Source organism: Arctopsyche grandis, chromosome 9 (assembly GCF_051622035.1).
Source record: "Arctopsyche grandis isolate Sample6627 chromosome 9, ASM5162203v2, whole genome shotgun sequence".
NCBI lineage: Eukaryota > Metazoa > Arthropoda > Insecta > Trichoptera > Hydropsychidae > Arctopsyche > Arctopsyche grandis.
In genome coordinates, this window is record NC_135363.1 from 3,616,236 (window position 1) to 3,635,661 (window position 19,426).

Sequence of the window (19,426 nt, forward strand, 5' to 3'; positions counted from 1 at the left end):
TTCTTAAGTAGTAAGAATTTACGGTAAAAATCTGAATTTTCGACAGGGGCAGAGACCGCTAGGTCGGAAGGGAGGCTCGGTCGACCCGTTCCTTCCTGTGATTGGCTACTCTTTGCGACGCCAATAGTATTGCCGTGCCCTGAATTAACTCGGCTTTTACCTAATGAAATACTCCGACATATACTGCATATAATTTCGGACGGTTGGGAAGCGTACGGAAATATTCCGAATTCCGGTGTTAGTGGTTCGCCAGGATAACTTCGTGGGTCCAAATGATAGCGAAATACATACGCAAAATGTGGAAAATCTGTGGATGCGTGTAAAAAGAAAGATTGGCACAACGCGTACCCGTTTTGATTCATATTTAGATGCATATTTGTATTGAACCACAAACGAATGCGTGTATATTCCATCCGCAATATGTGGAGTATTTCATCAGGTGAAAGTCGAGTTGATTCAGGGCACGGCAATACTATTGGCATCGCAAATAGTAGCCAATCACAGGAAGTAACGGGTCGACCGAGTCTCCCTTCCGACCTAGCGGTCTCCGTCCTATCGAGAATTCAGACTTTTACCGAATTTACAAGTTGAACACTAGGTATTTTGTCATTTCATAACAATAATATAAATTTTGGTTTACAAAACTAATTTTAATATTATGTACTATTTAATATCACTGCGTAAAGTAACTTTGAGCTGACTGAAATTGAAATTAACTAATACATACAAACGCATTCAAGAAAGTATGCGTTTATCTTCCTATGCAAAGTTTTCTGCACAAATAATATGTACATATATAAAATTTATTTACTTTTAGAAAGGACAGATTACATAAATTCGATTATCACAATAGTGTAATATTGACTATAAAACTTTAGCACAATTATTACATCAGATAGAAACATCCGAACAAAAAAGTAAACATTTGTTATTTTCACTATATAAATCTTAAGAAATATATATATATATATAATTCTTTCAATATAAGGAGAGTAAAATATAATATAATGATAGACTTTTTAAGAGAATATTTTTTATCGTTTTTATGGACCACAATCAACAAAGTTTTTATGATAAGACAAAAGTACCAATATTATTTAATATTATACATACATAATATAAACAATTTAAAGCGAATGACTGGAGCTGAATAGCAAGTTTAAAAATAAAAGACATTGAATATAATTTTGATTTAAGGTTGTGGCTATTTGCAGGTACTTTATCTGCGAATTATTGGCTGTTTGCAGGTACTATATCTGCAAATTATTGGCTATTTGCAGGTACTATATCTGCGACAGGCGCAAAGCCTTCTGCGCATGCGCGTGAACTGTCACTGTCAGCGTGTTTACTGTTTAAATTTTGTTTAAAGCCTCTTAAAATTTAGTTCCAACTCGTAAAGTGACGTAGAGTAAAAAATATAATCCAAATTAGTTAATATTATTAATTTTTAGAAAATTATGATCATATACAACGTATAATACCTACATACAAGTACAAGCCGCGAACTACATAGCTAAATGATATAAATCTATTATACTAACGTGCGAAATTTATTTGCCTCATGTATAATGAACGATTGATTAAACAAGTCTAGCATAAATTAAATGTAAGAAATTATAATCGGATTATAAGTTCACGCGCATGCGCAGAAGGCTTTGCGCCTGTCGCAGATATAGTACCTGCAAATAGCCAATAATTCGCAGATACAGTACCTGCAAATATCTAATAATTCACAGATATAGTACCTGCAAATAGCCGACAATTCGCTGATACAGTACCTGCAAATAGCCACAACCTTGATTTAAACAAAATATTAAAATAAATATAAAAAAAAAACAATATGTATTTTTATAGGTTTTAAATTACATGAAGTAATCACAGCCTCGATAAATTAGATAACACTCTTGAAGAGTTCTTTTTGATCTGAGCGTGTAAATTTCAAATGCAATAACAATAAAGTCTAAGTATATCGTGTGATATACACGACGGTTGATCCCCATATTTATTGATCCTATTAATATCACCTGTAAAACAACAATTACACATATAATTCAGTAAATAAATTAGATATTGAATCGAGATAAACTGAAACATACCGAAGAGGCGAGGATCTGTCACTGGACCGTATTCTACGGCAGCTTCAAACAACCCCATACTTGGTAACACTTCGAAGATAACTCTCACAACCAATGATGATGATAGCGAAAAACTCTTCATAGACGCAGTGGCTGATAAAATTTTATTCAATAATAACGGAGCGCATGTCCGACTCTCTCCAGTCTTTATATAATTGGGTGCTGTAAAAAATATATATTTATTATTATATTATAATCTTGAAGTATATGTAAATATATAAGTTACAAAGTGCTACTACCGTCTTCTAATAAACTATTGAGATTTTGCATTATAATATTAGCTGATGTGATAGCTTTTTCCGAGTCGAGCGATATTTGAGCTTCTCTATCACACATACAGTATTCAGGTAGTATTCCAATTTGTGTACATCTGAAAGGTCATTTTTAAATAATTAATATTCGTATGACGTATGTTGCGTGTATAGTAGGCAATTACTAACGTGCGATTGTCGTTAAATGGACGGAATATTGATTTTCCAATGGCTTTAGGCCGTATGTTTGCAGATTTTTCACCGAGATCATCCAGTGATATATCTACGAGCGTTTCATGAATGTCATACCAACTTAAAAGTCTTTCAGTATGAGAAGCAAGTCCTGACTAAAAATAAGTGTAGTTTAGGATAAGTTCAACACCAACGGTACCACTTATATTATAAAAAGTACTTTCTGTATGTAAGTCTACCTGTAAATGTGGATGAGATTTCTGCAACGTTTCTGGAAGAAGAATTCCTAAAAATGGCATCCTTTCTTCGATTCTTCCAATGTAAGTGCTTCTTATGCCGTCAAATCTATGACCATGATCTCCCATAACTAGTATAATTGTATTTTTAAACAAATCTTTGTCAAACATCCTTTCAAAAAACTGTACTACATCCAAATCCATATTCTGAAATGTTTATACATATATAATATCGTATTTAATTACAAATTTTATTCACTAGCACGCATAGATATAGAATACATAGATAGACCCTGACGCTCTAAGCCGGTCACCCTGTTGGAGGATGCACACACAAAAAAAAGTACAGAGGATGCATACTTTCTCTCAGCTAGCTACATAGTTAGCTTCTAAGTAGGAAGGTCGATTGACATTTTTCGAAAATGCCAACGTGTTCAGTGAAATTGTGTTACAATTACTCAAGAAAACATAAAAAGGCGGATGGCATCACATATCATACATATGTATGTAACAATTAATATACATATATTGTCTTCAATTATAGTAGTATTTTAACATATAATGAAATATCGGCGCGATGTATGTAGTGTTATATGCACTGATGGAACAGCGGTCGACAACCTCTGCCACTGTTGGCACTGAAGGAAATTCAGAAATCGACATTAAGTTTAAAACTACAAACAATGAACTAAATATTAAAGTGTAAGCTTTAAAATTGATCCTTGTGGAAGTTACTAATGTTTAAATATTGTAATAGTTAATGATGGTTTTATTATAGTAACATACATTTGTAGTTTAATATAGTGTGTATAGCTAAATATTTTTTTCTTAATATGACTTTATTAGTTTGGTTTACAGTCACGTGGAGTGTCCAATAAAATAAAGTTATAGATAAAATAAAACTTCAGTGCATGAACATACATATGTACATAAACTGGTTGCTGACCACTGCGTTTTTTGCGTTCCTTCCTTTTTTTTCACCACTTCCCCGCTAGTTAAACCCCCCGCACCCGTCAGATAGTGGCGACAAGATCTCCAACGAAATTTGTATGTAATGGCATATCTAGGCTATTCTACATCTATGCTAGCACTGCTTAAATCTTTTTATATATTAAATAATATATATTATAAACGGGTCTACGTGACGAGACAGAATGTTATATTACAGAAAACACAAATATCGGAAGGCAAAGATCGAAAATCGAAAGATCTTAAGTCGAAAGATCAAAAAAAAAAAAATGGTGCATGGTAAACGGTACATACTCACTTAATTTGCGCGAGCAGGATACAACAGGAACAAGAGGAACACGCTTTTCCTCCCGTATTCTGCGCGCGCACATTAATACGAGAGGAAAAGCCTGTTCCTCTTGTTCCTGTTGTATCCTTCTCGCGCAAATTAAGCGAGTATATACGTGAGTATGTACCGGTTACCATGCACCATTTTTTTTTTATCTTTCGACTTAAGATCTTTCGATTTTCGATCTTTGCTTTCCAATATTTGCGTTTTCTGTAATTTAACATTCTGTCTCGTCACGGACACCGATTATAAACATATACAAATAAAAATTAAATTGATTTTAATATCAAATGACATTTGAACCTAAATTAACTATTTATAAACAAAGTCATCTTCAACAATAGTAAAGACCTTGGATCGTTTTTTCTAATGCTCAAACTCATTGAGTGGTATAATCTTCAAAAAATAACTTTGTGGTATAAATCTATATTATGTAGTTTGCTTTTATGTAACTAGTGAATATTCACATCCAAAAGTATTCAATTAAAATGATACTTATCGTTTAATTGTTTGCTCACCACCATGTGTATGTATAAAGAATTATGATTTAGCCGATCCAATATAAAAGAACTACATATAAAACATATGTATGTATATCTAAAATAACTTAAAAAATTACCTTAACATCATTTAAATATTCATGACTCATTTCCACAAAGAAGCTGAGCGCGAAATATCTCAAATCTGCCATCTCAGTCAAGAATTCTTCAGTATAGTTTAGCATGTATTTATAAGAGGGTTCGTTGGCCAAGCAATATCTCCACTTAGATCTATCCCAGAATTTGAGCTTATTGTGTTCTATATTCGACAACGTCTCCTTGAGGCTGACGTATGTCGATCTGTAATAATAATCAACGGGATCGTTGAGAAATCCCGGCTCCAACAGACTGAAGATAGCATCCAAATATTCCTCGGCGTACCTACAAAAAATGAAAACGTAATAAGTGATCGATTCTGAGCTCGAATCAGTCAAAATATCGAGTTTGAATTTTAGTATGGTCACAAAACTACATATATTGTTACTGCATTCATACATAGATGAAGTAAAAATAATATTATACGATTGAATTGTGAAATAAAATCAATTGTATTTAAATATATTACATTGTTAAGTATCCGGCATCTCTGAAAGTTTTCCATACAATTGGCATGTCATCGAACTTTTTCAAAGTCGAATTTAATTTTATAGTCCAAACAGGCATGTGAGGCATATCGATTCTTGGATAACCCATGAAACCTGCCAATAGGGCCATCATATTCGGAAATGTATTGTCAGCTACCTGTAACGTATAAATATGATAAAAACGTAGAAAATAAAATCTTTGTTTAGACTTTCAATGACTCGGCGAATTGATTTTTAGCTCTTAGTTAGTACATAAAGAGTACAAATATAAATTTTCAGTTCGATACGTTCATTAGTGCGGAGAAAATCGTGTAGTCACAACATTTTTGACTTTTTTAAGAGGAAAAAATCCAACTTATTAAATTTGATGTTGTTTTTTTTCATTACATTGATACAAGAATTGTACTTGAACTTTCTCGTGAAGAGCACAAAAGGGTCGAAAAGTAGTGGTAGAAAAATTGAACAAGAGTAAACTACCACTTCCGGTTGACAGAACTTAACTAAATTTTATATATTACTTGGTACTAAGCTAAAATTTTTAGATATGAAATTTCAGTTCAATACATTGAAAGGTTTCGAAGAAGAATCCAAAAACTTCGATTATCTACAGTAAAAGTACTACTTTCGGTTGTGTTAAAAATTTTTAAAAACTATTACATGTAAAAAGGTTTCAGTCTGATCTGTTGAGCGGCTTAGAAGATACATAATTGATTCCAAAAACTTAAAAAAAGAAGACTCTTATAAGGGGAGGTACCACCTCCGGTCAATTTAAAAATTGATGTCGTATTGATAACCAATACTAAGATAGGATATTCAATAGGACTAACAAAGTAGAGTAAAAACATGTTTGATAAAAAATTTAAATACACAAATGTTGTTTCAAAAGTCATTTCATTTCAATTCAAGTACGATAATAATAGATAATTACCTTATTAAGTCCCTTGAACACATGCATTTTGTGTTTTCCGACTAAATACTCGTATGTTTTTGGTAGACAACGTATAAAATTTCCCCTCGACATGGAGTCGATAGTAAATATCAGAACACTGGGTCTATGCGATGGGATTTTATTATTTTTTGCAACTATTTCTTCCTTCGGTTTCAATATTTGCGAGTGAATCATATTGTAGAAGTTAAGGTCACCGTCATAGCACTTGACTCGTATGACCTGATCGTCAATGTGCAGAGGAAATTGATATATCCATGTTGTATTATTGTATATGACTTTATAGTCGGTGTTCTTATCGATGACGATTGATTCATATGTGCACTTTAGATCTGAAAGAATTACAATAGATATTGAATATATGTAAGTTTTGCTTGTTCACATCTTATTTGAGAGAAAAATTCAAAAGAAGACTGCATCAACTTAACGACCCACAGTTTATTTTCTGACTTGACAATATGCGTGTTTCAGAACGATGGAAATTCATTACTAGAGAGTAAATTTCACATGTTTTTCTCTGAAGAAGCAATACTTTTAAATAATGTATACAATAATTGAGAGCTACTGCCATAGAATGCATATGCGTTTTTATTTATGACTCGTTTACTTTTTATTTTTCACTAGCTAGATTGCCTTGAACATCTCTAACGGGTGAAAGTTGAAAAACATAAATGAAAAACGGAAATTTTGTAGCCGGCAATCTACATAAGTTACTATACCATAAGATAGTTAGCAAAGTTGGTTTTGGTTCAAAGCTTAAAACTGTAGATTTGCTATCTAAAAAAACAAACTTTCACATTTATATAGTACATTAGTGTTTTTACCCGGCTTCGCTCGGTATTTGTAATATAAACCTCTTAAACATCTAATAGTTTTTTTATTAGAATAGTATTATTTTATTTAAATTTATTTGAGTATTCATTTGTTTTTATTAAATTGAACGTCACGGATTTTACGAACCAAACAAACAAACATACATACATACAAAGTCTCTTTCGAAATTATATATTAGATATGTAGATACTAAATATCATATATATATGTACATATGTTACAGTGAAAGCATATTTCAAGTGAAAATATATTTTCAATTCAAGCAGTGAAAATGTATCAAACAATGAATTTTCAACGTTTAACTCTATAAATTTAACCCTAACAACCCAATCTTAAATGAATAGGGCCAACCCTTACTTAACCTAACCTATGCTAACCCTTAAATAATACCAACCATAACAATCTAATCTTAAATTAATAAAACCACCCCTGAAAATATATTTTCACTTGAAATATAATTTCTCTGTGACATATTTAGGTATCTGTAGTGCAATGATAAAATAAATAATGTACAAATAGATAATATGCTATAGTATTTTTATTGTTACGATCATGAGTCGGTAGGAAACTTATAAATTTTTAAAACTTCTATTAACTAAGAATTTTAATAACCAAACATTAAATAATGTATAAATACTATGTACATCATAATGTAATAATGAATTTATGTTTTTTCTTATTTTATATAACAAACATGCAATAATTTAGTAACCAAATATTCATAAACACATACATACATGTATGCAAATTTCAGGGTTATCACATTTGGTACACGTATTTGAAATTTAGTGGATTTAAATATTTTAGGAAATTTATTCATATATAAATACATAAAATATGTTTGTACATATATTAGCCAGCAGTATGGCTCGGTGGTTGCGTTTATGTTAAGCACCGAGAGGTTACAGGGTTCGTTCCTCTGCTAATCGTTAATACTGCTGGTCAGACTTGGATATTTGGCAAAAATCATCCTACTATGTCACACATATCTGAATATGATTTATGTACAATATGTAAAAAAATATGTACAAGTCTAAATCCATAAATGTCTCTATGGATTCATTCAGTGTTAATTTCTTATTTTCCAGCCTCTCGAAATACAGCGGTTTATGTAATAAAAATGCTGCTATGTTTGTAATTAATTGTCTAGAAAGGCGCATTGGGGTCTACCTGTTAGGCCTTCCTGGTATACATATATCTATGTAAAATAAAATAAAAATATATGCAAATTTCAACGCTATCACATTTGGTACACGTATTTGAAATTTAGTGGATGTAAAAATTTTAGGATATATTTTTTAAATATCTATAAATACATACGATATGTGTGTACATATATTATACCTATTACATACATACATATATATATATATATATAAATGAATATTTATGATTAATTATGGCGGAAAAACATTCCGATCATCATTCATGACATTCCCTTCCTTTTTATTTGATTTTACATACTATCTCATTGTAAAAAAAGCTTGTGTGTTTTGGAATAGGTCACCTTTATGCAGTACATAAAGATAAATATGACTAGTGAGCACACACACATCCACTATTGAATATTTTCATTATAATTCACACGTTTTCGTTTATGCTTACTTTTTTTTACTTTTATTAAAAATATATATGAAAATGTGTAGATATACATATTAGTCAAAGTTTACAAATTATTCAAATCTCTATGTACATATCTGCATCGACTGGTTAGGGCATACATATTATGTATATATTTACTGAATAAACGTATTTACTGTAACAAACATACATATAATTGAATATTTATTCAATCCGATAACTACGATTTTACAAAGTTATCTAAAGGTATGAATTCCGTTGGGAATTCGTTAGCTGACTCAGTGACTTATGAAAGTGCAATGCCCTAAGCTTGAGGCCTTCCGCGAATGTCAATTCGCAAACACCGAGTGTCAGACGTTGTCAAGCCAGTGGTATATTGCCACATTTTAAAATTTTAAACGACGATTTTGCTACCATTTCACATTGAACTATGTTTATTTTTAAATCCGCATTTAATACAAAATGATCCCATGAAATACACATACATAAATTTATATATCATCATTTAACCGCTTAGCTGCCCAAAGCGCCTTAAGGCGCAAACATCCGTATCAATTGTACGCCCAGCGCGTCGGCTGGGCGTCTAAGCGGTTAAATAAAAAAGGGATTATATTTTTCAGTTAACATACTATACTAAAATTCTTTTAACAATAAGGGTCTATTCATACCTATCCAGCACGAACCGGCAGCAGCAGGCTGAGAAATTTAATAATAATAGAAGGGCCCTTACGAATAAATAGTTGTTGTCAATATTACGCGGTACGTTCTATAAATATGCTACAACGCACGGAATACAATCGGATCAATTTACTTATAAAAATGTATTCCATGTTGTTTATTGTGTGTTTTTGAATGCATTGTGCAATTTTTACCGATGCTTGCCCATCTTGCGAGTAGTACATATAAACAAATGGAGAAGTTTTTATCGGACATACATAAGTCCAGCAGCAGCAGCAAGCATCAAATACGACTGATGCTAAAATTATTTAGGATTGTCTGAGGACAATCGTCACTTGACAACAATCTGACGCCTAAAACCACTTCTATTAAGGTCTGTTCATACCTATCCAACACGAACCGGCAGCAGCAGGTATCCTGCAAGTACGGACAGTATTCTTTGATACATTCTATATGGAAGCGTATGAATTCAATGCGTACATATGGAACGCACAAAGAACACTGTCCGTAGTTGCAGGATACCTGCTGCCAGAGAAATGTTATATTAAGGACGAAAACACACAGCGATGAACGGCACATCGTGTGCATGGCTCCTCGCCGTGGGTGGTCTCCTACATTTCTTCAAATATGGGATACACCGTTATCGATCAATGTCAAGCAAGGATAAATACAGGCATACAATTTGACCGAAAAAGGCCCAAAGGGTCATTGTGGGGCGGGTAGTGCCGGGCGTTCCATGAATGCCCAGCACGGCACTAAATGGCATGCATCTTATTTTTCACATGTTTAAAAGTATCTAAAAAAAACCACGTGCCACATTCACCGCTGTGTGATTTCGCCCTAAATGGTTCACAGAAAAAACGGTTTGTTAGTTGGACAATTTATTGCGAGCTTTTGCTAATGACTAAAGATCGGGTTCCCAAATATCTCAAGAAAAAGGGAAATATCCCAGGAAAAAGGTTGCCTATTATCAATTTATATGGTCAACCTGTTTTTTTTTGCTCTCTAGCTTTGTAGGACAATATAAATTGTTGGTAGTAAGTAGCAGATCTTTCAAGGACTCGAAATATTATTTATTACATAAAGAACCAGACTTTGGTTTTTTTTGGGTTTATTACACTTTTGAACTCTTTCACAAACACCTTTTGAAAATTGCACCATATTGAAAAAAAAAGGCAATTTTTTTTCAAAATATAGCTCAACTGATAAATCGAGGAAATTAAAACTATAGCTATAGGTTATTTATAATCAACTAAAATAATTTTTCCATCAGAAGAAAAGAATTCTAAAAATATGAAAGGTGATTTTTTTCAATTTTGAAATCAAATTCAAATATAACCCATATTAAATTTTAGTCGGAATATTGTAACAAAAATTCGATAGCATTGAATGACTAAAATTACAACAAAATAGTCCACTGAAAATACTAAAATGTTTAACATTCATTAAAAAGTAAAAAAAACTCACAAATTATATGTATTTTTTCCCAAATGTAATTTACAAATGGTTGATTTACTATTAGATAGTTCAATGATATTATTTGTATTCCGTTTGAGTATTTCAAATTGTAAAATAATGGCATTTCGTTGATATGAAATCATGACCATTAGAGATAAGGAAAATACAAATTTTGATACACATATCTATGTAGAGTTCATGGGTATTTCCTCTTGTGGTAAATACATATGTATGTATGTATGTATATTTATATATATGTATATATATATATATATATATATATATATATATATATATATATATTTACATACATATATATAAATGGTTAACATATTATGTAGATAAAGTGATAAACGGTTGACTAGTTTAAAAAAATAATAAGGAATCAAAACCAGATTCGTGTATCAACCAGGGCTATGGCATTGTTAAAAAAATGGCAAAGTTTCAAAACGATCGGAAGAGTGTAGGATATCAAATCCAAATGTTGGTAAAAATGTAAAATATATATTTCTTAATTCTTAATACCCCTGGAGAAATCGCTTACATGCGATTTAAACGCAAAATTGAAGCCGGAGTCGCTCAAATTTTTACTAACGACTCCGACTCCAACCAAAAAACCACGAATCCATAGCCCTGGTATCAACTCCAAGGACCTTCCCAAAGATCACATTATTAATATATGCCGATAACTAGAGCGATGCCAATTTTATTTGCACAATTGATTTTCAATTGTGACGCGCGTCATGGACTGCTGATTCAATTCTGGAAATCAGACAGAATATCCATACGAGTATTTATTTTTTATATATATAATATCGCTATTCTGTCCACTGCCAAAACGTATATAAGCATACAATAACAAAATAAAAAACTTATATATACATATACTATTTCCTACAAATTTTTCCTCTTGGCAGATATTTTCCGCCATCTATTGACAATTTATTTAATTAATTAATTAATTTTTCTATCGGTGTTTTATATTGTTTATATGTAAGAAGGTAGGTTGTTTTTACCATTTTTTTAAATATAAATATTAAATTAAATATATTTAATTTTTTAGGCCAAAAAATAATTGAATAGATTGAAGTAACAGATTTATTTAAATACAAAATTGAATCAATCTATCTAGTACTAGAGTACACATATTTTTAAATATGATAATTTGGGGATTGGTATATTTCAACTATTGAGCAGCCCTGGTTTTCTATGCGAATTAGTAATTCGCATAGAATTACAATGTCACGTTGAGTTACGGACTATATAATAAGTCGATAATTAGGCGTCAAGGTTTTCGTTTCAGCTTCAGTTATGGTTGTGACAACTTGTGGCTTCAGATCAGTCAACTGATTGTAATTGACAAAAAAGTGTGTGAATATTTAAATCATTGAAGATAAGTCTGCTTGATTAATGTACGAACACTCAGGAAAACGAATGTTGAGAAATCGAACAAAGTATGTACTATGTGTGTACAACCTTTATGTTGATTAAGTTTAAAAACTACTTAACAAGAACACTTTAAATTAATTAATATCCTTCCCACTGCAAAATTTCGCAATTATCTGATAATAGTGGCATCATGTTGAAGTGATTGTTTTAAGAAGAGTAATGTTATCAATATTATCGAAGTTGACTCTCAAGTTTTTCTACGGTGAAGGGAAACAAATGATTCAGAAATAGATATATTGGTTTCTAATGAACCCGAGGCGTTTATATACATAACTAATACCGAGAGAAGCCGGGTAAAACCACTAGTATAACATAAATAAAGTACTATAGCTCGGTGGTTGCGTTCATGTTTAGCATCGATAGGTAACCGGGTTCGATACCATGCTAAACTTTAATACTGCTGGCCACACTTGGATATTTGTGACTCCAAGTCGAGCGTTTCCTACCAGAGTTTGCCAATCTGATTTCATTGTTGAAACGGTTCCACCATCAAAATTGCCAAAAACCATCATATGTCACAAATAGCTGAATATGATTTATGTACAATATGTAAGAAATTATGTACAAGTCTAAATCCATAGATTTCTCTATGGATTAATTAATTGTTAATTTCGTGTTCTTCAGTCTGTCGAAATACAGCGATCTATGCAATAAAAATTGCTGCAATATTTATGTAAATAATATATATGTATCTATGTAAAATAAATGTCCAAAATTGCGAGAAAATCGGTTTGGTAAAGATGGGTCAAAGATTGATTATAAGATGTGACCCAGGGAGCATGCTCCCACACCTATCTGTTCGCGATGTTGATTCTAATACACAGAGCAAATAAAACTGATCAATTCGCTAATATTTTATACTAAACGTATACCCAACGCAACAAGAGCTAATGGTCGATTAGACGCGAGATTTCATTGGCTGTTGAGCTCTGTTTGATCACATGACGTTGAGTTACGATGACTGATTGGACGATGAGTGCTGGTTACCCATTAGTCGACGAGTACTGATCATCCAATCTCCATGTTACACTACTATTTGTTAACCCTTAGAGTGCTGATGTCATTTCTGTCGAAAGCCCGCTACGCTGAAAATTTCACCAACATTTCCAATTAAATATTACATATAAAACACTAAAGTTCGTTCATATGTATGTATGTACCTACGTATTTTTCGTCAATAGTCTGTTGTTCTGACGTCATCGAACAGATAATTCGCTTTTTTCCAATCCAAAGGATTCGAAGTTCCCGGTTGCGTAGGCGCCAAGGGCGAAGCCCTAGGGGGAGCAGACACCGAGGGCGGAACAATAGGGGGCGCAGACCCAAGGGGGTGTACATATAATTTTTTATAAGAGACTAACTATATATGTTTGTTTGTTCGTGACTGTCAATTTAATAAAAATAACAAATGAGTATTCAAATAAATTTATATAAAATGTTTACTATTAGATTAGTCATGTTTAAGCGGTTTATATTACAAATACCGAGCGAAGCCGGGTAATAAAGCTAGTCCAATGGAAAGGAGGTATAAAAATTGTTGCTAATCCAAACAAACCCTAGATAACTACCGCCGAGAATTTCAAGTTTTGTAAAGGTGTGTTTAGACTCTCTAATATATCTTGCAACAATCTAATATATAATTTCGAAAGTGACTTTGTTTGTATCTTTGGTTGAGAATTTCGAAAACAAAAAAAAGTTTCTATCACGACAATTCATTTGGTTGATTCGATATATATTTTTTTCGATTCAAATAAATTCAATAAAAAAACAAACGAATATTTACTATTAGATTTGCCATGTTTAAGCTGTTTATATTACAAATACTGAGCGAAGCCGGGTAAAACTGGTTTCAAAAAATAGTTCCATCTTCTTCATTGTTGTTAAAATGTAATGCTCACAATCTAAATTCCAAGCCACAATCTAAAATACTCAGCAGTTAGGGATTTCCATCGGGAAATTCTGCTATGGGTACAAATTCATAAATTCCGATGTAAACCAGTCTTTATAAACGATGACAAATAAATGACACGGATTATACGACCAATGTTCGATGCATTTTTTTCAATGCTACCTGGAAAGGCTTAGCGGGTAGTATTCTTGTTGATTTTGTACATGCTTAAAACACAACACCTATCGGCGTTTTTCATGTCCATGGACTTTTTGGCAAAACGCCGATCGGGGTTGTTCAGCATACAAAAGGTACTTAAATATACCTTTATATTGTTGCATTTCTACTTCAGATTCGTTGAGGTACAGCGTTCCGTCCCAATCCAAATAGGTGAGATACGGCTGTGGGTATCCGCAGTCGATGGCTGTGGCAGGTTTTTTGATGTATTTCTTTATCTGCAGATCGTACAGATCGTACTTGGGCAGTTTGCACTCGGTGGCGTTCACAGCATCCAAAAACCTGTGGTTCTCTTTGAAGAACTTCAGTTTGATGATGGAGCTGTCCTCGCGACTTCTCAGATGCACGAAACAGAAGAACACCAGAACGCTAACGATTACGAACATGGCTTTGAAGCGAAGTGGAGTTTTGCGCATCTTGAAACCGTGCGGTACTTTCTTCTTCAGCGTGGACGATCTCTTCTGATGCATCTTCGACTTTGGAAGGTTCGACGGCTAGCTTTCGATTAGGACTTCCTCCTCCGACGCTCTGGCGACAGATGAGAGCATTTTGCGCATGCTGCAAAAATCAAAAATACATTTGTTAATCCCATGATGACATTTACGGAATCACGGTTGAACGCTTCATGATAAACAGTTGTGACAAAGCAAGAAGATAATAAATGTGAATCGTGAGTCAGGATTAAATTAGACAACTTTGACTCAATAGTAATTGTGTTGATTTATTTTGCTAATTTCAAATATTTGGATTGGATTAGATATTAGATTTTAGGGATGCGGGCGCACTAGCCCGATGCAGTACGGCGATTAATTTTAATTAATCTTAATGAATAAAGTCATATAATGAGAAGCAGGGGCGTCATTTGGGGGGGGAGGCTGGGATGTTCAGCCGCCCCCCCTAGATTTGAACGGGACTATTACCGTTGTTTAATGTATTATTATAAATTAAAATACTAAAATACTAAACCAACAAACCAAATCTCTTATTAAAATTATTTGACTATTAATTTTGTTGATAAAAATATATAAATAAAAAAAGATGATTAAAAGAAATAGTTAAAATTCATATACACTCATTTAAAAAAAATACAATACACCCCCCCCCCCCCGGCTGTAACCAGAATTTGTTTAGGGAGGGGAGGGGGGGAGGGCTAAAACACAGGTGCCCCCCTCCCAATAGCGTTTTTTTATGTTTTTAAAATAACTTTATATAAAAAATTTTCGTTCGGATATTAACGTGCTTTTGAATGTACCTTTTATTAAATTGTTTAAAAAAATGGGGGGCACTAAAAACCAGACTGGCCTTGGGTCACCGTATGCATTTGTAATAGGGTTGTCAACTAGGAACAGCCTTTCGGATCACAAAATGGTTTAAACTCTAATTTACAAAAAATATGGTCAGAAAATAATATTGTACGGTAAATTAGTAATTCTAATGCTTGAAATCTCATTGCATATGTTAATGTACAATTGTGGTCAACCATGTGTTTTTGCTCTCTTGATTTGTACGGTAGTGGTAGTCTATTGTTAGTTGACGAGCACTAAGCCAACATCAAAGTCTGGTCATGACCAGTGGTGTAGTCGTGCCAGGTCGCCGCCCTGGTACTTATTTTTGAGCCAGGCCACCGCCCTGGTACTTTGATATAAAAATTGTTCGAGTACAATTAAAAAATATTTTCGCTTATATTTCATATAAAATTTTATATATCAAACATTAAGTGACATTTGGTGACTACAACCGTATCCTCACTCAAATGCCCATTTGATTGCAGAAAAAATTTTAAAAACGGTTACCTGACAACTCGTTCACAGATTTTCTGTAAACCGAGGATGCGCTCCAGGCATTACGTATACGGCCATCTCTTTCTCACCCCGTCTGTTCACCAAGATCTCGTTTACTATGCAATTACATATGCAGCCATCTCTTTCACAGACCGTCTGTTATCGGTGTACATGCCTGAGGCGCATCCTCGGTTTACGGAAAATCTGTGAACGAGTTGTCGTGTCACCTTTAAAAACAGCCCAACAACAACCCATTGAAAAAGTTATAGACACTTTTAATGATGCTGAAATCAAATCATCTAACAAAATTTTCAGAACTGTATATTATATTGCAAAAAATAATAAGCCAATACTAAGCTAAATTAATTAGCATTTGATTTTTGTATACATATTTGTACTACCAATATTAGGATACATATTTTTTAAGTAACGAAAAAAGCGGTGGGGGGGGGGGGTCGTTAAAATTAAACACCACCCTGGTACTTTTTTATTTAGCACTACACCACTGGACAACTATTGGGCGAATGGTCATTAATAGACATAGGATAGACACAGTGCTTTTTCCAGGAATTGGGGCGGTTTAGCTCTATTTACAAAGCTAGAGTCCAAAAAAAAAACGTTCGGCGAACCCTTAACAATGCAATGAACAATACGCAGCACTCTATAGGTCTGTTTTTTTCAAGACGGCACCTTGGTTATCCTACCTCTAGTCATTAAGGCAATGACATATAGCAATACACGTTCCAACAGTGCTGAATACAAAACAAGGTCAATAATAGCCATTACGCCCCAAAAGCATATGGCCCTAATAAGAATTGTAAATAGGTTTTTGAGCTCTTTTACCTATTATGATGACATTAACATTAGAATCATATAATACTATGATTACTAACAAAATTAAATTAAAATTGTAAAATAGTCAATGATAAGTAGATCAGTAGCTATTAAAATAGATATAAGATGTATTGTGAACATAATTTGGTAATAATAAAAAGCATTTAAAAATTAAATATGGCCCTAATCACCCTCCACTGTCTATTCATGACAACATTTGCTATTGAAATCACAAGTTTAACCAGTTTTTTCGGCGATAAATACACAGATGTTTCTGAGAATATTTTACATATTGCTATGATACTAATCGGATTTAAAAAAAATGTTTTTACCGTTATTTTTTTATTTTTAAAGCGATTCAGTATTCGTATTGGTTCAAGCAAACTATAGCTCTTATAGTTCGTTTATTTTAGACAGATAAGTCAACACGTTAGCAAACTCAAGGCTTGTTAGCAAAATATATTCATGAATAGCACTTGCGAAAAAGATAAATCGCCAAGTATTAAATTACACACGTGCAATGCAAATTATCTATATTTAGAATTTCGTATTCAAACGGCTTCAAGCATGCATACATAAATATTTAAAAATAATCGAATTAACGCACGTTCAGTCGAAAATGTTACGTATTTCCGTTTAAATAGCCAAAGTGTAATTACCACAGACGTGTGTAAGCCGTGAGGCTTCGAAAAATACAAGCCAAATAAACATTCACATGAATAATAAATAATCGGGGTAGAATATGTATGTATGTACGTCACTAAACGTGTAAACACACTATATTGTATATATCCATTTCCGTGTTTTGTATGGATTGAATTGTACCATATATGTATGTATGTAAACAAAAAAAATCGTTAAACGGTCAAAAATAGCATGCAGCACTAGCGACATTGGAAATGCAATTGCAATTTTTGAACGCCATTATTTAAAATACGCTTATGCAAGCGGTGCAAGTTTGAATGGGGGGTTGGATTCAAGAGTGTCGGTGATTTTACTAACCCCAAATATTAGGGGGTGTTTCACACACAATTATATTGATTTTCGCGATTCGAAAAGGCGAACGGCGTGAACGCGAGCGACCGACGCAAAAGGCGCATTACACTGACTCGCATGGAAGAGGAAACTGTAGGGCAGGGCAGACCAATCTGACGATCGCGGTCTACCGGTGGACCGTGGACTGTCGTATACATAGTTAGGGATTGCAATACCGGTGTACCGGTAAATCGAAAAAATTTCGCCATCGGTAAATGCTGGTAAATTTTTAAATTTACCGGTAATTACCGGAAACTATTTTATCGCGAATTAACATAAGTTCATATAATAATAATATATATAAAAACCGACTGTCGCTAAATATTTATGTATGTTTGTATGTTTTGGACAATCAACCAGTATGGAGAACCAATCACAGCCGAGTAATCGAGACGCCAGGAAGCGTGGTAATGGGGAAGTAGAGGATGGGGGGGGAGAGCACGTTCATATTTGCGCTGGGATCGCACGTTCATATTCGCGCCGGAAGTCTCGGACGGGGGCGCGGAGGCGTAGACCCCGGAGCGCGGGAGGCGCTCTGGGCGTCGGGGGCCCTGGAGGCAAAGCCTGGATTTTCAAATACCTTTTAAATATATTTAACTAGTTGTTTTAACCGGCGTCGCTCAGTATTTGTAATATAAACAGCTTAAACATGGGGAATCTAATAGTATCTAATAGCCTTCGCCCCCGGCGCCCTCAGGCCTTCACCCCCTTCCCATGTCGTCTCGGAAATTTTGACTTTTTTTCGAAGTTCCCAACCAATATTCAACCAAAAATTTTTACATACAAAGTCTCTTTCGAAATTATATATTAGATTAATCATACTCAAATAGTGGTAATATAGTAGGTAGGAAGGATTTTTTTAGCCAATTTAATCGGGAACCGTTTCAAAAATGAAATCAGAAAAATTGGCAAACTCTAATAGGAAGCGATCGACCTGGAGTCACAAATATCCAAGTCTGACCAGCAGCACTACATATATACTCAGAAAAAAAATAGAACCCAGCGCCTCTCGGTGCTAGGCAGAAGCCTAACCAACCGAGCTGTGCTGCTGGCTTAAATGATCAGTAGAATATAATAAGCGATCAGTAAATTATTCATTTTTGTCCAGTAAATAAATCCTTTTTGATCAGTATTTTATTTAAATACTGATCAAAAAGGTTTTTCTATCAGTGAAATTATAATTTTTGACAGTTTTAGCGCGTCGCCCCGCTATTCTTCATTCCCACTCTCCTCGTGGTCCACACACTGTAGTATCCATCCAAACACATCGTAATATATTTTTTATATGTTTTATTTCATCAATATTTTCACAAAAAAAACTAATCTTAGCAGCCAACATTTATTTATTTAAGGGTTAGGTTAGGTTAGGTTAGGTTAGGTTAAGTTAGGGTTGGCCCTATTCATTTAAGATTATATTGTTAGGGTCGGTATTGTTCAGTCTCACTGTCACACGCGAGAACTGAGACAGTGAGAC

The 19,426-nt window shown here is 33.6% G+C and overlaps 1 protein-coding gene across 1 annotated transcript; it reads right to left on the reverse strand.

Annotated features, from left to right (window-relative positions):
• Positions 1 to 1,021: 1,021 nt before the first annotated feature.
• LOC143917051 (uncharacterized) lies at positions 1,022 to 18,023 on the reverse strand. The gene is made up of 10 exons (XM_077438438.1): positions 17,920 to 18,023; positions 14,391 to 14,860; positions 6,163 to 6,512; positions 5,216 to 5,391; positions 4,731 to 5,031; positions 2,818 to 3,021; positions 2,576 to 2,733; positions 2,375 to 2,505; positions 2,097 to 2,297; positions 1,022 to 2,024 (listed from the first exon to the last, which is right to left on the reverse strand). The coding sequence occupies exons 2-10, from the start codon at positions 14,770 to 14,772 to the stop codon at positions 1,939 to 1,941; spliced, it is 1,989 nt and encodes a 662-aa protein (XP_077294564.1). The 5' UTR covers positions 14,773 to 14,860; positions 17,920 to 18,023; the 3' UTR covers positions 1,022 to 1,938.
• Between the last annotated feature and the right edge of the window lie 1,403 nt (positions 18,024 to 19,426).